The sequence below is a fragment of the Bombus huntii genome, chromosome 3 (assembly GCF_024542735.1).
Source record: "Bombus huntii isolate Logan2020A chromosome 3, iyBomHunt1.1, whole genome shotgun sequence".
NCBI lineage: Eukaryota > Metazoa > Arthropoda > Insecta > Hymenoptera > Apidae > Bombus > Bombus huntii.
The window spans coordinates 15868389-15891921 of record NC_066240.1 but is presented as its reverse complement, the minus strand read 5'-3'; the positions used below and the strand labels follow the sequence as shown (position 1 = coordinate 15891921).

Below are 23533 nucleotides of genomic sequence, written 5' to 3'. Positions count from 1 at the left end.
AATATTTCGTATGCTTTAACGTATTGTGTGCGGTTTTGTATCTTTAAATTTCCCAAAAATGCATAAATTTTCGCAATCTGATCATAAGCGTTAGCGTACGCAAATAGAAGCTTGTGTCTCTTATGTTACAAGCTAGTATTACAAATACTCAATTCAATTTCGAATATACGTGTACACAACGTTACCCTGGAATCATGCAAGCGTGCGCAACGTTTCATTCCAACGAGGCAATTTTTCAGCGAGGCCGTAATTTAGAAGCGACTCAAGGTGATCCTGTTACGTTGCTGAACCCGTGCAATGCTCTATCCGCGGCGAACACAATCGGTCGCCGAGAAATTCATTTCACCTGGATAAGTAACGGTGGAAAAATGGCATCGACAGCGGGTATGAAGCATTTCCAATCTCTGGCTGTCCTTTCCGCCGGATCACAGGCAAAACGACCGCGGCCAGAGAACCGTTAGCAAGAGAGAAAACGCGAATCGCGATAAGCTAGTGTATCGATTCGATTTAAGCATTACGCCAGCAGCAGTACACTATGGAAAAAGTACGTCGCCGATAAACGGTTCGAGAAACCAGGTTTATTGTTTTTATTCACCTCGCCTATACCGTTTATTCATTTTGCGCCCTTCGTCGTTACGAATGCCGATACGAAATCGAGGAATACGATTATGCCTCCTAGAGGCTAGTTGCTGCAATGCTCATTATCTCTTTGAACTACATCCGTGGTGAATTTCTATTGGATTTTGAGAATTTTTAGATGTAATTGAAAACTCGTCTCAACGCTAGAAATACTAGAATTTTTTTTCCTTAGCGTTCAATTTTCTCAACTTTTAAATTTGAGAACACATTAATAAAGAATTTTTGTCGAATATTTGAAATCCCTTAATGCAATAGAATAATTGTCTTGACTCTATCGATATTAAAATTCGTTTCAGTATTCACTTTTTGACTCTATAGTTCGTCGAGGATTTCTACTAGATTTTCTGGAATTCTTAGATGCGATTGAAAATTGTTGATTTTAATTTTAGCGTTATAAATGCCAGATTCCTCTTTTAATTTACAATGCTACAGACATAATTCTTGATTTCCGATTCATTTTACCAAATTTTCTAGAAAAGCTAGATGACTCGTGCAGCTACATTAATTTTATCGCTACTATCTTTCCACAAAAGAAGAGTAAATATAAAAATATAAATTACATGTCTTGAATTTACATCATATAATTCTAAATGCCAACTAGAAAGTCTACTATATTTTTTAAATGATGTAGAATGCTAAAAATGTGCATAGAGTTCAAATGATAAATAATATAAAAAGAAGACTAACAGAAATGCATTTTTTGTTCATCGTCTGCTACTTTAGTTTCTCTAATTTTTTAATATTATCTTAGAAGCGTTCAAAAAAGCTTCTGAATAATTAACGTATCAATTAACGTCGTTCAATGCTAGTTCTAATGAGCGAAATCTGCAAAAGAGGAACACGCTAACAGAACTATCAAATTAACGATAAACAAATAAAGATCTTAGCGTATTCTGAAAAGATAATGCAAACTTTAAACTCGATATTCCACTTGTCAAATACCGCGGATGCTTTTCGAATATCAATTCGTATTGTTGAATAATTAATACAGTTTTTGCAAGGTCGTAAGTAATTAAGAGGAATACATTTAAACCTCATAATTTTTGCTAATACGTTATACCAGCTTTATTTATTCGACATGTAACAGCTTTTAAGTAACATCTCTTCACCTTCTGTTACCGTATGTAGAAAAAAATGTCATTTCTTATTTTTATGAGTATATATTAGCATATATTTCGAATTTTGAAACACATTCGCTCCTATTTTCGATTAATTTCACCGTGGTATTCGGCAAATCACAAAAACCATTCGCATAACAATATTGTATCGTCTTTCAAACATACAGTGATGCGCAAAAGTTTCCGATCAGATAGATCTCTCGCTTTATATTCCGAAAGTGATATCTAAAATAATCCTAGCTACATAGAATGAAGCCAGTGAAAGAAAACAGTACAACAAAATAGACACTGTTATAAAATTACATAATCTTAATTATTTAAAATTCTTTAAAATATTATTTTTTGATCGTAAAGCAAAGAATCTTTCTTATCCAAAACTTTTACACTTATTCGTACGAGAACAAGAAAATGAAATCTTCTGTATTATAACATTCGAATATTAGTTTAATTCGAATAAAAATGCGCTGTTGTAAAAAGATCTGTTCTTACGTTTGAAACTCAATTAAAACCTAGGGGATCTCTTTGAAAAAAGCCGTCGAACCGCGAAAGGCGTTTGAGAATCGCTGCGTCGAATCAGCTCGGAACTTCCCAGATATCAAGAGATAAGGCGATTATCATTCAGTCGAGCCAGTATAATTCTTTCTTTCTTTTTCTTTTTTCGTTGTTCTATCGCGCGCGGTGCTCGTACACTGCCACGAAGGCCGGTATGTACTTACTTTTCCTCACGACTGGCTACTTCCTTTATTTTCTCTCGGGCATCCGGTCGACGCGCTCGCGATTTCCGGAAGCGAGTAAGGCGAGAGCCGTGCACCGCCAGACTTCATTCACAAAGGCTCTAGCGTGTCTCGTACGAATCACGTGCTCGCTATGCACACGTGATTCGTGAATTTCGAGCAGCGTGAAATACGCGTGTATCTCGAGACTACTCTCGATTCACAGACGATATTATTCTTTCCGATACGATGGAGTTGAGCAAAGAAGATGGAAGACTCCATCATGATGGGACGATGGAAGCCACTATGGAGATATTTCAAAGATGATATCGCTTAGAAAAATGGTGGTCTAAAATAGCTTTTCTTGCTTGGTTTTTTCTTTGATGAAGCGTAATTGACGAGTACGAGAGTTAATGAGTTGTTAAGGAGTGTATGCACGGGCAGATTGGGTTCTGGATGAAAAGTGTGGGGAACTAACAATAATTAATGGATCCTATGTGAATTTTTAAATTGCTTTGGGAACTTTCTGGCATCTGTATTTGATGAATAAAACCTTTGGAAATTTCCTAACGGGAAATGAAGCGTACAAAAATGTGCAAACTAGTAAGAAGTTAGTGCTTCAAAGAGCATTTGCTACCTTCTTATGTGTTTAGCAGACTATAACATTAAACTATCTATTAAACAACTTGACACGATAGTACATTTTAAAACGAAATACACAACTCGTTTGTGCATGGAACATTTAGTAATTTTACTTTTCTAAGTTGTTTAACAATTTGAGAACGTTCGAAAGTAGCTAAACCACACGCAACCCCTTCAACGGCCCATTAAACAAACAACCTAAATTTTTAAACAGAAGTAATATCATTTGAAAATTCGAAACTTTTAATTAATCTGCTGCTTTAACGAGGGAAGCAGGCTTCGGTTGGGGAGAAAATTTTCAAGCGAACGGACTCGTCGAACGGTCTGGCGAGCATGGATCGGGGACTCAACGAAAACAGGAGAAAAACGAAGAATAAATCCTTGAACCGGCAGACCGGGATCGCGTGATATGAAGCACTTACTGATATAACTCGTGCACTTACGTGTTGGATTTAATCCGTTGCTCGTTGTATCTCTGATGAAAGTCAAGCAGTTCCTGCACCAGACCGGTCTCAACCATGGCGTCGACCCTGCTGTCCAATCGTTCCTCGAGGACTTTCTGCAACAATTTCGGAGAAACGGTTCTCGAATTAATTGACCGCAATTCAACAGCGTGTCATCTATATTAAGAAATGGACACATTTATCGGCTGCTTTCCAATTATTTCCAACTTGTATATTTCTTTTATTCGTTTCTACGTTTTCTACTTAACGTATTTCATTAATTTATCCTCGATAAGATTTCCTATTTGATCGATGTTGACGATCGTTATTTGCTTCTAGGAAGACGACATCCTGAAGAACATCGTTATTTTGTAATATTTTAACGATCGATTGTACGACTATAGATGAGTAACCTGTTCAAAGAAAAGAGTTGGATACTTTTTTTATGAAAGGATATTAAAGAGTACTAAATGATTTTGTATTTTACGATGTCGCTCTAAAAATGAAACGATAGCTCATTGTAGGACTCGTCAAGTGTACGTAAACTTCGATAATTCTCGACTGAATAGAAGTAGTAAAAGAATGTAGAATAAAATTTCTCCCTTTGTATCACTCGTTCTAGGGGAAATAAGTTTAAACGTGCTTAGTTTACGAATTAGGTCGATATAGATGGCGTGTACGCGATAAATTTTCCAATCCGATTTTTGCGAAAATGAAGCATGGTGCAAAAACGTTTCATTATATTTTCGATTTAAATTTTTTACGTGGAATGATTCCTCTTTGAGATATATCTTGCATAAACTCTTTGTCGTTCAGCATATTTAAAAATAAATGAAGTCGTATAAGATATACATTATACGTTTATTCATATTTCTAAAATAATTTTTAAAAACCGAATACATTCATTGTATATATTTCTACACTTATTGGTTTGATACTAAAAAGATCCGTACAAAGATAAAAACCTTGATTTCACAAAAATGAAACACCTTTCTCTTCCGACTTGACAGTTTAACAAGCAAGCACGATCACATTTTAAAACACCAACGTATCCAACGCTTTCGTATAAATGTCACATTTTACACCCACGAATGCATCGGCGGCAATCGAATCTGTCAGAAGAAGCATCGTAGGTGTTCAGTTTCTTTGGAAACGTTTTCTACTTAGTTTCACACTTTCCAAATAGCCTTATCACGTGATCTCTTTGTAAAACTCAGTTTTCCTCTTTTTATCGATCTCCTAAAGGACTATTTTCTTCTTTCAAAAGATGTACTTTTTTGATAAATATGCAAATATAATTCCGAATCATAATTGAAAATTTAAAAAATTCAGAATCATACAAATTCAGGATATAAGACATCCAAAGTGGAAAAAAATTCAAAATTATAACCCACACATACCTCCACGTCAAATTAAAATATCTTTGAAATTCAATTTAGATTCGCGTCATTTCCATTGAGGAAACCGTCACCGTGACTTGTTAAGGAGCAATTTGATATCAATGAAGCGCTTGGGTTAGTTCGAAGGCTAACTCGTGTTATTAGGAAAAGGAAAGGATAGACATCGTGGCCTTCGACAGGTTTTCAAATTGATCCTATCTCTTTCTCTCTTTCTCCTTCTCGTTCTTTCCTATTTGATATGTACTCGCTAACTGCTAAAACGCGTTAGATAAGGTGTGTGTCCTCGAAATCCTGTTCGTGCAAAATCTACGACTAGTAAGGTATGCCATATCGATGGCGATAAACCATTTCGACGTGACTCGTTTCTCGACGTGTATCGCGTTAAAAGCGCTACGAAAAAAAGGAAAGGCGTCATTCATAAAAATATTCGACGGAGCTAAAATACGTCACACACTGCAGAGGCATCGGTGAAATTAATCGTTAGATGGTTCGGGGACCACCGACAAATTTTTCCCTTCGTGTAACACTTTTATCAACATTTGACCTCAATTTGTTTAATAAAAATACTTTCGGTAATATTTTTGAATATTTTATATGGTGAAATTTACCAAATTCTTTTAAAATGATAAAAGGGAATATTTGCCGTAAAAATTTTCCACGATTACCTTCAGAATTCGGGAAGAGAAAAATTTTAGCTACTTTTGCGTATAATATTCTGAGTTTATAAAAATACTTGCTTGATTAAGCTTTTGCACAAAACATCCTAGATTATAAATCAATAATTTCCTAAATTGTATTCAACCGCTGAAATTATGCATTTTTTGCATTAAGGAGGATATAATAATGAAAAATTTATAGCTCTAGTATACCTTTTCTCATTATCATATTAAATACTAATTGCTTTTTAGTAACAAAAACAGCTATTTAAAAAAACTGTAAAAAGATATATATATATATACGTGTCTCAACTTTTATCCATGTATACTTAAATAGGTATATTTACACGACACAAGGTTTTAAAAATTTAAATGTTTACCAGAGAGAGTATACTCTTTTAACTTTACTTGTACCTTAATCTCGAGTATTAACTTCTTACAGTCGTAACCTGAGCGAGAAGCTGACGTCTACTTTCGGTAACGATCTTTTTCTCAAAAAATGCTTGATTTCGCTAATTAACAGATATTTCGCGAGCCTTTAATATTAAATGCCACTCCGCGTAGTCGATCGTTTCATCACGTTTCACGATCGTTCGGACAGCAATTAAAAATGTTTTATCGGAACGAAGATAAAGTTAATAAAAAAAAAAGGGGGCTAAAAAAGTATCGTATTTGCAAGTCGTAAATCGATATGACGGAATCGTCCTCGGACAGTTATAAATAATTTTATGACGTTATCTCAGTCTACCTTAAAACACGTCGAATATTTGATCAACCCGACCGGTCGCCGATTTCCCCTTTACTAAATATATATATAGTTTCGAAAGGCACACCGCTAAGGCGTCGATTAGAAATTCCGATAAAACAAGCAAAGCGAATTCGTACAAACGTTAGAAGGTATATAACAAGACGGACACGTTTTCACGAAACAGTTACACGAGACCGTGGAAAGTGTATGCCCCGAAAATTAGCACAGTCTTGTCGAAAGTAAACACATCTTTGGAAGCCATTTTTTCTCTGCGCGCCTTTCATTAGGCATAGAAAAAGATATTGTGTTTTCTGTACACTGTACGTCTATTCGAATATTTCTTTAATATTCGATTGAAATGTATCTAATTGAGAAACCTTCTGAAAAAGCATTTCGTACGAAATAACGGTGAAATCGGAGTCGATTCAGCAAATCTTCCCTCTTCGTCGTAAAAATCCATCCCTTCATCTTTTTCCTTTTATCCTTTCCTTATTTTTTGAATTTCGTTTTTAATGGAAGACCACCTACATTGCGCGATGGTCATTAACATTTCGTTGAAACGACAAGGTTCGATAATCAGATAAATACAGTGAATGTCAAATCGAGGTGGCTATTAATATCTTACTAAGAGCAATGATAGGTCTAAGATCGATTTCATTTCTTTCGGACATACCGCTCGCCATTCCAATATCGAATAGCGTGTAATAACGGTTTTTAGCCGTCGATGATAGCATAATACGCAATAGTATTGTAATTACAACAAACGCATTTCCACACGCGACATTTTACTGACACAAGGCGGAACGTTAAACACAGTTTAAATACGGTAAATAAATAAAACGGAATCGAGGATAACATTTATTTCAGCAATTTCTTCCGATTTATGTTAAATATTAAACGAATAATGAATTATATTTAAATGAATTATTAATTAAATATATTCTCAGGTAATTTACAAATTTCGTACTAATTTGCAATTCTACACGACCGATATGATTTTGCTTAATTGACTGAATAAATTAACGGTTTAATTTATTGTACTAATGATATAAAACATTAAGACAATATGGTAATAAAATTGAAAAAAAATTGTTTAAAACGGATAATATACAAAAATATTTCTTTTTAAATTCTAAATTCTATATAAAACGATATAAATTTAATAACATCAGAAGAAGGTAGAAAGAAACGAAAGCATAAGAAAATACGCCTCTTTAATCTGCAACGAACTTAAAAATATCCCAAATTGCAAAATTCGAAACTAAATGAGGAGAAATAGTAGAAAGGTAAAGAAGGGGAAAGCAGGTTTCTGTCCTAAAATGGCGGCAGTCGACAAGGCGTGCACGGGAAACGGCTCCTTGGACAGCGGCGAATCGTTCTCACGCTCGTTCACGGTTAAAACGCGACCTCCGCAACCCGTTTCGGGCCGCGTTCGCTTTAAATCGTATTTAAATGCCGACGGAGCTCGCGAGCTACACACGTGCGCCTCCACGGTTTCATTCATGGGCGGCTGCCGCGTCAATGACGCAAGATTCTCGCCAACTCGGACGAGTCGCTATTTGATGACCACACGGTACACGTATACGTGGGGCCAGACGTGGCTCGAACACGTTTCACTTATCGTATGGAACCGAACCAGCCTGTTTTCGTGACACCACGCTCCATGAGAAAGATGAGAAAGGGAAAAAGGAGAAATACAGGGGACGGAGACGCAGGAAGAGGACCAACGAACATGTTACGTGTAAGGGAGAAAGGATAGAGTGAAAGAGATACCAGGAGGAGGATGATAAGATGCTGTGCTACGAGCAACGATCGCGAGAAATATTCGTTCGTGATATATAAAATGGTAATGGCTACTTGTACGTTAATTTAATAGTTAATTTACTGCGTAGTAATTTACTGTCTTGATAAGTAACGGTTGTATATTAGGAATTTTAAATAAATAGTTTGGATAATTTTAGAAGTCGTGAGTGTAAATATGAATGTATTAACGGTAGCAGTAACATAACAGTTGTTACAACTGTATAAGCTTACTGACCAACCTACACGCGAGGATTAAAAAAAAAAAAAGAAAAAGAGCGTGTGCGAGGGGTAGAAGGTTACGCTTTCATGAAAATTTGTAGCTGCCCAAAAAATGTGACACTGATGTGTGTTAATAACGGTCAGCTTGATGGATTTGATTCTCCTTCCGATCCTGCTGACTGCAGGGATTGGTAAATTGCCCCTTAGTGGATGATGGCTTAATCTCGCTTTATCGAAGGAAGTGAAAGCCGATTGTGCGATCTTGCATCGAATTCTGTCTAACTGTGAATAACGTGCAGACTTTTCTACTTATGGGAATCGACAAATATCTATTAGTACTTCTAAAGCTGGAAGAATTGTTCAAGTTAATTAGCTAATTTTTGAACATACGTATTTTGGGTGGATTTGGATTAAAAGTAAAATACAAATAGTCTAAAAGTTTGTACGCTAAGGTACATTATTTAAAAAGATCATTTCTAAGTATCTACTTCCAATATGTATTCTCACACATATATTCGGAAACATATTTTAATTTCAAGAAATGTTTATTTAATCCTTCAATTAAATAAGTATGTACATGATACTTCGAAATTGCCCGTTCACTCTTTTCCAACGAATCAAGTATATAGGGTATTTTATTTTCTACCTCTGAATGAATATTCAAATTCCAGCAACCTTGACTGTTACGTAAACGTGTAAATGCATGAAAAATTTCGTACGCTAATCGAATTAATATCCTTTTCTAACCTTCAGGATACGCTTTCTAACGTGAAATTATATAGATTAATACAAATGGTATAAATTTGAATATAACCTATCACATCGCTTTAAATAAGTAAACTTACACAAAATATAAAAAAGATACAATCGTCAAAACTAAATGATCTCAATAACAGACATTCGACAAAAAGAATTCTCACAACATCTCGGCCATTCTGTCGACACCTTCCAATACCGCAATTGAGGAAACGAAACCGCGAACCATCCACACGGTTTACTACACCGTGACCCTATAACACGGTTCTTAGTACCTCGTCCTTAAAATAATTCGAATAGGAAACGCCACGGTCGAAATACCATGTCGTACAGTGGACAAAATTAAACAATCCGAATAGACAAATTTATCGCGCTATATTTTCGTGGATTTTCATATACATATCGTTTTAATTTTCCTATATATTTACAATTTTAGTAACTGATACAATGGGAACACACAAATATCTTAATATTTCATCAGTGTTTAACAACTAGATATTCAAATAATTTTTTTATAGCAACCTAATTACGACAGTCGTGTCTCATTATAGCATTAATAAAGTTTCAAGATATTTTATATAACATATACAATATTGACGTACGAGTGGATCGAGCATAACATTTTCTATAATAATACAATTTTTTCTATAAAATAATAAATATTCAAATACTTTCATGAGCCAACATATGTCAAGTGTATGTCATGCGTATGAGTGAATATATAATAGTATCGTTTATTTGAATGAGACCTTCAAACTTAGATATTTCCAGCATTCTATTCATTATTTATTATTGTTATTATTTTAAATTCATAAAATTGTCTACCGTGTTCCGGCGCTAAACGTTCAAATAAAACTTGCCACCGGACCACGTTGCTCACTATTCAATTATAGCTGCTGTCTACGCGAAGGTAGCCGTATCTCGTCCAGGAATAGTTTCTGAACGGTCTCTGTTAGGCAACGGAAACCAGCTACTAACTAGCAAGTAATGTAGCGCGTGATGAATGGAACGAAAAGGAATCGCTGAATTTTAGGATTGCAGCGATAACAACGGCGTGTTTAATTCTCGATCGTCTTCGGTTCGAGAGCACGAAGGAACGCGGTTTACGTAATGCAAAGAGACGACTGATTCCTCCGGTTTCACCACCGCGGCTGACTGAAAGCGAAGGAACGGAGAGCTGAAACTAGAAAGCCTCGTGTGCTCGTCTAGTTGTCAGCCAAATCGGGCCAAGGTTCTTCCAGAAGAAACAGAAGAAGAAGACGAGGAGGAATGTGAGTGCGTGCGAATTTTCACGACCCTGTTCTTCGATTCTGCTCGCCTATGCCTCGTTCTAACGTTAGCCTCGTCTCAGAATGTAGAACTATAGCGTGCCAGTAGAAAGGTAGAACTTTTGCAAGACTTTTTGGCGAAACAGAAAATTCAAGCTCTAAGGAGTGTATTTCAATTGGGAATATTTATCTACTAAAATTAAAACTAGCGATGATTAAGGTATAAAATTTGTGACAATGAAATATTATATATACATATATTAATATAGAAATCAATGACACAAATTGCGGGCACGAAAAGAATTTCTAAAATTTGAAGAAGAAAAAAAAATAATTTGGATGCCATAATGCTCTAGAATCCATTAACATCAGCCACTCACGTTAGTCGTGGCTAGGCTAACGCTATGGACTTTCGACGTTTATCACCTTTACAGATTTAGAGGAAGAACAGGTAGTAGAAAATATATAGACCAGTTAAATTTAGCGATCTTTACTATTCTCATTTTTTTCAATCCTTTTCTTTCTTTAACCATCGTCTAGTTTATGATCGTAGTTTTATCTTGCAGTAACCCCGAAAGCTAAAATAAATTATTCTAGCACTTAGGATCTTCTTGCTAGAATCGTTCTTTCATTCTTTTTTTCATTTCCTTTGGCATTTACATCGTTTACCACTTTAACTCCATCACTATAATATACCAATATTTACTAATATTTAATAATTTAGTATATTATATAATATACTAATATTTGATTCTTCAAAAATTACATAATAAATAATTATTCTGACATTAAATTTAAGAGGGAATTTAGTTGATCAGCTTAACTTCAAAGTGATATTCTGGTATCAAAATCGCGTTAACGAAACAGTTTTTCCTTTCTCCGCGAAAAGGCCCACTAAATCATTGGTCACGGTCATTTTTTCCTCATAGTTGCATTTTATTAGATGCAGGTTCGAGATACAAGAAGATTTATTGCATCGATGCTGATTCTTCTGCAAACGTACCGACCTTCTCTTGCTTTCGATGATCCCGTCTGAAGGTGAAAAAGTCAATGGCTCCAGCAGGCTCGATTTGGTAAACATGCACGTGCTTCACGTGTACGCGTGGGCGTGAACGTACGATTCGTCTTTCGACGGCGAGACAGGTCCGCATTTCGCAGAAATCACGCGCTCGATGCCCGACTACGATAACGATTCAACCTTGACATTAGGATTTTTGCACAGTTAAACGTCGGGCCCATACTATCGAACAGCTGAGTTTGGACAAAAAATCGGCTGAAATGACAGAAGAAAAAACCGATCCCAGACGACCGCATTACGCATAGGATGTGAGTAATCGACCAGTTGAAATGGTAAATGCAAGCATTACAAGTGAAGACTTTCAGTTGAAATGGTCTCTACGCTGCATGATAATAAAAAATTCTTCTCGTATATTAATAATTAGACGATGGATATTTATACAAAAAGGAACTTCGATAATAAATTGTCTTACGTTCCAAATATTGTAAACAACCGAGTATTTTTACATCTTCAAATTTTTCACAAATTTATAAAAATCCATAGTCTTTAATTTATAATATTTCCTTTTCTTAAATGATGTACGATATGTAAAAATCTTATCTGTTTTATCAGTCCTTTTCTATTTTACTGTGTTTGGTAATCTCAATTGCTAATGGTTTATTAATACAGCTAATCCAAACGTCAGACAAAATAAACCAAGCGACACGCTTCGTCTAGCCTGTACCGCCTGTACGTCATACGAACAAAACAGTTAGACCGCAGATCCTTTTTTCTCTCTTGTTCGTTTCTTTGATGTTTCGGGCAGCCGGTTAAAGATCATTTTGAGAACCTTGGAGAAGATAAATGCGATGAATGGTGCGTATTAATGCGTGGCTATGTGTAATTAGGAGATTGAGTATTTAGAGCCTGAAGAGCTTACTAGATATCTTTGTAAACCGATATTTTGAAATAGAGAGCATTAAACGACTCGTTGATTGTTAAGCGTCCTGAAACATTTAAATGTAATTCTTTTAATTCTCAACACTCTACGCCGAAGAACAATAATCACACGCAGCGATACACATGAAAGCCAAGAAAATGCTGGCATTCTAAACAAAAACGGCGCGGACGAAACGTTTCATACCACAAACTAAATATTCGAACTTTTCTATAGAGAAGAGACGTGTTGCGTTGCGGCGGCGTGTAATTTGCAGAAATGATTTTCGTGGAAAACCAGGGCATGCCCAGGGCGTTGGCGTGCGCTATTCGTGAGAACACCGGTCGATTCTCAGCTCGTCAAAAAACCGACGGCCGAAAAAAGCGTGGTAGAATGAAAGAGATACAAACGTATTCAGAAAAATTGCCAAGCCATCGAGAGCGCCTCCGGGCCCGTTGGTAAACACTCATGAGAGGTCGCGTACCGACTAAATTTGTACGCTAATGACACGCTTTCGGCTTGCGTTTCGTGCAGTAAATTCGATCGTCTTCACTTATTATCAAAATATCCGTTCGATAAATGCTAAACGTAGTAACCGATCGACGTGTCTTCGAGCACTTATTTGTCGGTACATCGCGTGAGATTCCAAATCGAACGGAATTATTGTCTGCTACGATGTTTACTTTCTGTATTCTTTGCCGCAACGAAATCGTCGAAATAATTTACGAATGAACATTGAGGATATTTTTATGTGTATGAACGTTGAATCGATTTCAGGTGTACCCAAATTTAATGGGCAATAAGTGGATAATGAAGTGTTATTTAAACTTTGCCTTGTAATAATGTATTTACGTGACTCGTAATATGGTATATGAATCATGCATGACAAATAAGAGCCGCGTTTATAGGATGAATTATAGGCAAGTTTGACAAACAAGAATATTCTCCAATAAAAACTTAATCACTACGAATTTTGTATGGTAATTGAAACAGGAGTACCTCGCATGACTCACATGTGTCCACAATTTTATTTTGTTGTAACGTTACAAATAAATTCTTCAATTTGTAATATATAATTATCAAATAATCAGGAGTATATTCGTTTGGACTGTCCGGTTCTCGTTTCAAATTTCATACTAAACAAGTTTTCAATGAAAATGTTGACGATAATGAACTAAATTTATTCTAAACAAATTATGTTCTATTTAGAATGTATTCTAAAGAATCCAAAAAAAAGGAGGAAAAAATGTTAGAAATCGTGCAAGTTTATGGGCACAAATTACACAAAACGCTGATTAAAAAACAAACGTCCATTCCAAGAAAAAAGCATCGCACCTCCCGATCAAGGCTTTAATTCCATTACTTCTGCCAGAATTTCCCATCCTTCACGTGCAAACACTCGTATTTAACCGAGACCCGCTCGATTACCCAAAGATTAAATAAGCTCACACACTTTTTCCCAGCGAGCTCGATCCAATCAACGAGACGCTTTAAGCAAAGAGAATGGAAACTACATTAGCTCAACGATCCCCTTTTCTTCTCGCCCCTATTGAATCAATTTAAGCAGCGACCAAAGCGTGACGCCGACGAAAAAACAGAACTGAACCGCAAATAATTATCGACAGCTTAATTATAGGACACAATCATGATACTTTTGCATTGAACTTTATTAATAACTATTATATATATATTATATATTAATTTCTTATACCGACACGTATGTCTAAGAAAGTCGCTTGTTTAGAACTAAATTTAACCTTCCAATATTTTTGTTTTTGGTATTAATGCGTGTTTGGAATAAGATTTTACAAAGATTGCCAACATTGCAAACTTTAATCTGTTAATTAGGGAGGACAAGTTAACTCGCCACTCGAATGTAACTGCTTCTTCACTTACAAATCTTCTGTTATAATTTTTACTAACATTTCATGACGGTTACAAATAAATTAGAAGAACTAAGCTCAACCTATCAATTTTCATTTATTAAATATTACTTCTACTCGCATATGATCTGTATATGATCCTGTTAACAAGTTGAAAAATGATTTCATTCGTTTGAGCAAAAGCCACGACAGGGGACTCCAACTTTCACAGACGAGCTGGTTAGCGAATCATCATCGGGAAACGAGAAAGCTCACGCAAAAACGAAAACAGGTGGTTTTCTATTCGAGTCGATAGGAATCTCTGTGAAATAAAGAGGACTAGGGAGAGATGGGTGATCTTAATGGCGTCCAGGCGCGACAGAATGAGAAGCACGCACCCGGGGACCTACCATGGGAATGCCTGGCCGCGTTCCCGGCGATGCACGTTGGCCAGGTTCTCTATTTTCGACGGCAGCTCGCTACGAAGCTGCCTAGCCACGCTGATTCCTCGATCAAAGAGGCGTTACAGAAAGGCCAGCATAAATTCGTGCGCGTGTATTCGTGGCAGAACTCACCTCGGTACCAGCCTTGGAATTATGCTCCTCTGCTCGAGCCGATTTTGTTTTAACGCTAGCACTGTCGACGACTAAAGCGTAAAAGACTTGCACCAAAGAAGTAGAGACGAAATTATTACGAAGAAAGCAACATTTTCTCTCAACATTTTGCAAAGAATCACTCGAATCCCCAATTGTGAATTAGTGACATTTCGATGAAAAATTACGAACTATGGAGCTTTCTGGGAAAAGGGTCACGACATAAAACGATGAATTGGAGAGATCGCATTAAAAGCTTTAGTTTCAGTCTTTTAATACTAGCTACGTTCGAATTTTTAATTACAAGGACTCTTAAAGAACCGTGCTCTTTACAAAATAAAAACAAATTTCATAATAATTCAATTGATCGAATACAAAATAATTGTAAAAATATAGGATTTCACGTAATCCTAAATAGATGGATTTTTAGAAAATCTTAATTTTTGCTACTCTAATAACTCTAGTAGTAAAAACGTATAGAAGTGGAAGAATCATATGCTTCATTCTTCGCACTTATTATAGGGTTTGGGTGGTAATGTTTGAAGAATTAAAAATTGTACATTTTGCATGTACTATAGGAGAATACAAGGGTTAAAAGTGGATAGTTATTAGGAGAGGATTGAGAACCACTGTTTGAGCATGCCGAATACCGTTGGGGTCGTCTCATCGTTACTAAACTCGATTAGGCTGCCTCGAATTCCAAAACGATAATATTCGTGAACGATAATACACCATTGAAAGGGGTAAATATTTTGTGCTATGCACGGGATGAGATTAAAGAAGCGATCTTTGAAGTAACTGAAGCATGCTATTGAAATTATTGGGGAATGGAAATTAACTTCAACTCTCTGCATATAGAAATTTTAACATTGAAGGACCAGTTAGCATATAAATATTGAACAGTTCGTGTATCTTTTCTTTTTTTTTTACTGTAAAAGGAATTGAAATAAAAATCTGAACAATTTTTGAATTGCTTTCAAATGTGAAAATAATAGATAGAATATTTGCAACTAGTAAAAAATGAAAAATTATATTTTTACAATGAAGAGGTTGAGTTGAGAGAAGCACTGACTTGAGTCGAAGGATTTCTCAATTCAAAGGATTATATTTAACATTTCTATTTTAGTATTCTTACGTTTCCTACGCTTTCCTGGAAAGATTTCTAAATATGTGCATGGTAATCTGCGGGAGAGTACTCTCGTGAATAAGGCAGACAAAGAAGAACTTCGGAACCCACTTGTTGCGATTTTTTTACAAGTCCACAACTATTGCCACATGTGTTCTTACGTTACCGCCAACAAAAAATTCATTCTCTCAGATTTCGTTTAACTTCATTAACATTTAAAACATTCCTCATCCTCATCTTTAATATTTAAGAGATAACAGTTTATCATAATTTCGCTAGTGCAAAATTAACGTAAACAAATCTTAATGTAAAAGAAATTTATAGAAATTATATTTCTTCTTTATCGGCATATTAATTAATTAATTATTAATCGTCAAAATAAAAATTCATATAATTCCAAGTACTGATTGTAGTCGTTTGCAGAAAGCTATCCACTAACTCAATACGATAAATCTTAGTCAGCGAGATCAACGCAAGATTCGCTTTCATCTAATAACATCATGATATATCGTATTAAAACAAGAAGAAAAATACTAAGCAAATTTTTATCGCGACAACGAATAGAAATATAAAGCAGAAAGGAAGTGAAAAGATTGCCGTCATACGTTTGATTATCGGTTGGCGTCTTTTTTTTCACAAACACCATCCAACCCGAAAGGGTTAAGAAAGAAGCCGCACCGAGGGTTCTTCAAATCAAAAGTACAGGATCAGTGAAATGAAGCGTTGGTGTCGTGAAGAATTTCTTAGGCTTCTCATAACCCTTTCTACGCTGGATTGCAAGGAAGAAAAACCGTAACTGTATACGTGATATTTTCGCTCACGAAGTATGTAATAAGCCCGTACACTTGTATGTTATACTTTGACTTAGCTTGAATGATAATACGAAGATAAGAAAATGGAAATTGATCGAATTTGTAATTCTATACGCTTCTACAGTTCAGTGTCAAACGCTATGAAAGTTTAGACTCATATCGTGGAGTCTATGATCTATCTTCGAGTAAAATATATTTTTATATATTATAAAAAATGAAATATACTATTCAACATGATCTGCATTTGACATCTCCAACAATCCTGTTTCTTCGCTTTCATTAAATCTATCGTCCATTTACGTAATACCGATTAAAGTTGTAATACGAAATATAATGAATACAAAAAGGATGTAAAATTCAGTCTATAAATAATGAAGATTTATATACGATACGCAGAGAAACAATTATTTCGCCATCTGTATTGCGACAGTATCAAATACAAAACATACTGCCAATAATTCTCGACAGACACGAAACACTTTACTCCTCGATTCGACTCGCACAAAATCCTATTACAAATTCCACATGCTCACAACGATCAACAACGATTCGGATTCAACGAGAACAGAGGCAATAAAATAGATTTCACAGCGGTCTAACACACTTGGTCTGAAATAAAGTGGAACTATTCGGTAATAGTCTGCTACACGGGTCGCAACAAATTGCACATGGGTTGAAACTACGTACGGATTGACCTTTTCCTAAGACGAACCCAGCGTACCGAAACCTCGTCGTTCTGTAGATCGCTTAAATATGAACGGAAGTAGAACGTCTACATTGGGAATAGGCGAAATAAAGGTCTGCATTCCAGACACGGTTATTTTCTCTACGTATAGAAGGTAGTTAAATGCCCAACCCCGTTTACAGCATCGAGGGCGACAGCCGATAAAATGGCGCAATTACCACAATCGCCGCAAGAACGACTATGTTAGTTATGCTCCACCCAACCTGTTGGAACGTAGTGAAATTAACCAGTGGTTCGTTTTCAACGATTCCATTCCAGCTGCACCTTTATTCCAATCTCGATGTAAATTGAGTTATCAAAATCGCGACGATGAATTATTGCGGTTATCTCGCATCGTGGTCCTTGCTGTAGGTCAAGTACAGTCTCGGCTGTTTCAGCCGTGAATTTAAAAGAGCGAAAAAACGACGTCGGTTAGTGAATGGTTAGAAAGAGAATAGGGATAACATGGTTTGAACGAACGAGAAAGTTTTAGATTTTATTTAAACTCGATTTTCTGGAGCGGGAAACGCGTCGATAGGAAAATTATATGATTCTCAAGTACAATCATCACGTACGATCACGTTTGTCAAATGAAGAACTTAAACATCGTGCAATGAAATTAAGAACATAAAATCTTAACCAATTAATCAAGAAAAGAAATTATTTAAAAAAAAAACTAAATTTTTAATACATTTCAGGTTCTATAATAAATATAATATACAGCAATTAATTGAAAATATTTGTCGTGTTTACGAAACTAACATTAGAATAACTATTAAGAATTAGAATAACTTTTAACTACAAACATACGAACATTGGGGGGGGGGGGGGATTGTAACTCGAAATTCTTGTTAGTTCGAAAACTTGCAATCGACAAGCGCGTCTCGAAATCCAATTCTAATCACCGTCAGCGATTCTATAATGGACGTTCGATCGCGAGAAAGACGTTTTGCTACCGCGCGTAATCCTCCACCTTGCCGATATGATAATCGTGCGACGAGAATTAAACTCGCTGCTTCTGTTTCAACGTGACGAATTATCGTCGTGCTATGAAACAGCCGTAGATCAAGCGTACAATTTTTAACGTCAAAGAACTCGTCGATAGTATTCGCTTTTCGAAGAATTTTACCCGATACGGTAGAATTCATGAACTTCTGCCGCGGTAGAAGTGAAAGTTACTTGACCGTATAGAAAATAAATTTCCTTACGCACTCTGGGCCAAATTTATGAGATCATTTCGAATTTAATCGCATGTTATTTAAGATAATATTGTGCAATTAATACGATACCGTTGCACTAATAAATAATTTAGTACTTCGTATTTAAGTGTTTTAATGGTGGAATTATTCTGCTGTACAATCATTTTGCGTTATTACACCACTTTATATGTACCGTATCTCAATAAAAATAACCTCTTTATAAAATATACGTTGACCTTTGTGATATATATGCTCCTTACATAATTTTCCTTGTCCGATTTGAAGAGAAAGCTACTAACATTTCATGGAATTTCTCCAAAAGCCAGAAACATAGACGATCATCAATCTCAGCATATTTATCGCGTACCAAAGCCAGAAATCACCCCGTCCACGTGACACGTGTTTCCATTCAGCGTCGCGACGTCGAATCAATTACAGAGCTCGCAAAATGGCGGCAGCTCCGCGTCAGATCGTTCGATTTCCTGTCAATTGACAGCGTATCCCGTCGAGTGACAGAAATATAGGTCATCGAGTAGAGTGTCTGGTATCGTAGCCAAGAGAAAATCGAAATCCAATCTGGACGAACACGTCGCGACCGGCGAAATCGATGCTCTTTTCCGCGGCTAGGTGTCACTTGTTCCATCTTCTTTTGGATTTTATTGCTCGTGTACCTCGTCAGTCAGTATCTAACGGCCACCGGTGGTTTTAGACGGCACGGCTTGTATGGTATTTCCGTCAAGTCGCGCTCGAAGGCCAGAGAAACGCAGGGGAGAAGGGAGCACACGACTCGAAGGCAAGGAGCTTTTTATTCAACAGTCGAATTCGCATCGCGAGAACTCATGAAAGTGAAAGCGAAACGCACCATGGGAACGGATGAGAGTTTCATCGGTCCCTTTTCTTCGTTGCTTTTCCTTCTGTTGTGTCCGCTCCCCCTTTTTCTCCTCTTTTCTGCTTCACTTTAAGATGGATGAGGAATCGATACTCGTACACAGTTGGCAGTTTTGTTATATCAAGGTAATATGGCCGCGTTTTGTTAGTGTAGTATTACTGGGATTGGCTGGATGATCAATGTAACTGATATTGGTACTGATACAGAGTTGATATGTTGGCAAAGAATAAATTGCGAGACAGGGTGAAACGTAAAAAGAAAATATACGCGAACAAAATGAACTAATGTAAATGAAAAGGGTATTATAATTGTTTATTACCTATATATATTAAAATTTCAAAAATTAAATTTAAATTATATTATAAATTTATATTATTTATTTTATGTCGTCAGTGATTACGTATGAGTTTCGAAACAAAACTTCATCGTAAAAGTTGCTGAAGGTACGAAATATTAATGAAGTTTTAATATGTCGAATCTTAGCATAGTTGAACGTTGATTTGTAGACTTCATCAAAAATTAATAATATTTTTTGAGGAATGAACCGTGAGAATTGCTAAAGACATAAAATTAATATTTTGAAGAAACTTGTAGGTAGAATGGTTGAATGTTAATTTGTAGAAATAGATACTAGCAATATTCCATTGCGAAATACAATATAAATCAAGGAGGAAGCCACAGAATGCAATATAATATTTATAATATTGTTTATAAAGGGATTATCGAAAATAATAGACAGCAAACTAAAACGTAATATTTCAAACACGACTGAGCCTAGCCTTAGGATTACTCATCATTTGGCACAACTAAGAGGGTAATGGACAAATAGATTTCGCATGAGTTAAACGACGCGTGCAGAAGTCTAGACGAGTGGAAGCTGATACTTCGTTATTTCAAACAACTAAATAGAACACTGATCAAGTTATTTCGCAAAATTCAAATATTTCGAGAAATCAGATACATAATGCAAGAACGATCGTGTATCAAATAATTTCTATGCTATTTATCCTGGACTATCGGTTACGCAATTTACGGCTACTTTCTCTGAGTTACGACGTCTAATTGAGTGGCAATTATTTACGGTTGGAAAGTTCAATAAGTGCAGTAAATACCGATGAAAGAAATAAGTAACAGCAGAGAGAAATGTTATATTTATATAAGGAGATCCCTACATACTCTGTAGTTGAACAATTTTCAAATTATATAAACTTCTTTAACATAAGCTGAAAGTCAACATTGGAATAAAAGCAGAATCTATATTGTGTTACACTACGTAATCATGAAACTATTTCAATAATTATAAACAAATAAATCATATAAAGCTGTGACAAAAGCCAAATTATATTGTCATCATCTAATTATAGCCAAATCATAGACTTAATTCAAATTACAATTCACGCTATAAAATTAATTGGAATCAGATATCGAACAGAAGAATCTTCGTATTAATTATATCTTCGTATCTGGCATCTTCCTGCTAATTTTAAACTTTGGAGAGACGACACTTTAAGAGATTAACCAAATATGTCTTTCTTTATGGTCATATCATCACAGCAACCCCGACAATTCATTTCACTTAATTTACGCTCATTTTAATATCCAAAACCGTAACTACCCTGCTGTCCCATAATCTAAAACTACGTTTCCATCCAATTCGTAAAGGACTAGCGAATAAAAGGGGATCGCTAAACTAGCCATCTCCATTAGCAGACTAAAAGCTTTAATGGAGACGTCAGATCGAAAGTAACAGGTTCATGAGCGTCGAAGAAACGGCGCCGGTCGTAGCCCTTATAATTGCTTTATTAATAGTAACGTAGTCCGCTTTAAGAGCTCGTTCGCGCATTCGTTCCTCGTGGGAGGCTGATCTATATTTAAGAGGCGCCTTTCACGCCCGATTTTCAAAGCGAAACGCGAGCAAAATCTCTCTCGTTTCGTAGCGCGGACACACGTTGATTTCCCTATCGTCCGCTTCCCGGATTTTGAGGTATGGTTGTCGAGAACACTATTTCCGGGATGATTCTCCAAGAAACCGCGATAAAGTAGCGCGAACGATCACTCGGTCGTCCAAAGTTCTGTGTAATTCGTCAGAAGACCCATGTGGTCGTTGGTCCAGTCGCTCGAACTAGAACTTTGAACAGCTCGGATGGTTTCTCGCTGAACGTTGCTCAGGCAAATTGCCATGACAAAAATTATGTGCTTGTTTCGTGGAATTTCCTCTATTCCAAAAAATATCGATATTGATAATGTAAGTAATTATTTTCAACATATAAAAAGAAACCTAATTCCTAATAAATAGAAGAAGAAACGTAATTCGAAGAAACTTGAAAATCAGGAAAATGATGGTATCGAAATTATAATTTCAAAAAATTCAGAAAAATTTCATCGTTAAAGAAAACATTGTAGGAAACTACCATTCGTATCATATTCGAAGATGTAGCAAAGACATCGAAATTACATATCGCTGATACAATCTAATCTAATACACGTATCAGATTCTAACAGCTATCATTCCAGAAATCACCGACAGCTTCTATCTGTTTAAAAATCAACTATTAGACACTGAGATCATGCAAATGAGATTAACATAACCTTCTACATATCATCCACAAACGCGTCGTTAAAGCTTCTTTGAAACCTTTCGTATCCGCTTCGTGTCTCTATCGTCGTAATTTCTTTGTCGCCGTCGTAACTTCACTGAGAAGTTGATTGCAAAAATAAGCGACGTTTCTCAGACTTTTTGACGACGACCGCGTAAAACGACATCGCCGAAGAAGCACATGACACGAGTTTAATATACGTTCTGACGTATATTTACGGCCCTGTATTTACGGATGTTAAGAGCGGTCCACGTCCAATGAAACGCTCCTGCGACAGAGGAAACGAGCGGCCGAAACGTATTTTTTCTTTGCCTGTGAAAGAGCACAAGGAATTGAGCGAAAAGTTATGATCAAAGTGTGCGTAATGGAGTAAGGGGATGTCATAGACCAGTGTTTCTCAATATTTGTCGAGCTGCAACCCTCCTTTATTACACAATATTCAAATAACCTGCAATGCGTCTCTTTGGAGAATAATGTGTGAAAATACAGAAATACAGAAAATAAATACAAAAAATATATTAGTCCGATAAATGAATTTGTAATATATGATACATAATTTTTCGAAACTCATGACGTACAACTTGAAAGTGGCTAAACAACTTATCGAAATTCATATATGTATTTCGATGACGTTCGCAACGCAGAAAGAGTTGACCTCTAATTTAAACGATGCATTTTCTGAATGAATCAAGCGGTCATAGTGTCCATATTAGCAAGCATTTTGTACCACGGAGCGGTTACGTGCGCCGACACAGTGTGACAAATACCCAGTGTCGCTAAAATAAAACCGGTAGTTTGCGAGGGCGTGACGTCGCGTCGCCGGCAGGAAGTGACAACATATCCTCGTTGCGTATCGCCAGGAGCGAGCAAACGCGTATATACACGGAGCGACAGGTGGTATTCACGTGGTGTCACCGGAGATTTCATTTTATATCGAAACAACACTTCTAGTGCATGAATAATCGAAACTGTGGTAACCGACGTTAAAGAGGAAAATTCTTCCGATGAAATCGATCGGCTGCGTGTAATTTTAATTCTTTAACGCGGTAACAGATTGGCTGCCACGCGAATTTGTTGTTTCCTTGAGTCATAGTATTCAATGTTTGTAAAATATTATATTACAATAGAAGTTATTAATTGCTGAATTTGTGTTTTTGTAACACGTATGTTGTACCTGCCGTAAAAATAAATTACATTTCGCCACTGCGTTTGTACGTGTTTCATAAATAGTTGATTTCATGAATCAGAACTGTAATCGCAAAGAACATAAAAATTTACTGTGGATATAACTTGCCTTTATCGCACTTGGTTCATGGCCCGCGCCCTGAATGTGATTTGATAGCGTGAGGCACGGGGTTAAGCCAGGGAGGATTTTTACAAACGTAGATAATG

The 23533-nt window shown here is 36.2% G+C and overlaps 1 protein-coding gene across 1 annotated transcript in view; it reads right to left on the bottom strand.

Moving 5' to 3' along the window:
* LOC126863695 (tRNA dimethylallyltransferase) overlaps positions 1–23533 on the bottom strand; it is a 117666-nt gene that overhangs the window by 10705 nt on the left and 83428 nt on the right. Inside the window, exon 6 of the mRNA XM_050614106.1 lies at positions 3556–3671. Coding sequence (XP_050470063.1) covers positions 3556–3671 — 116 coding nt within the window. The remainder of the gene's footprint in view (positions 1–3555; positions 3672–23533) is intronic.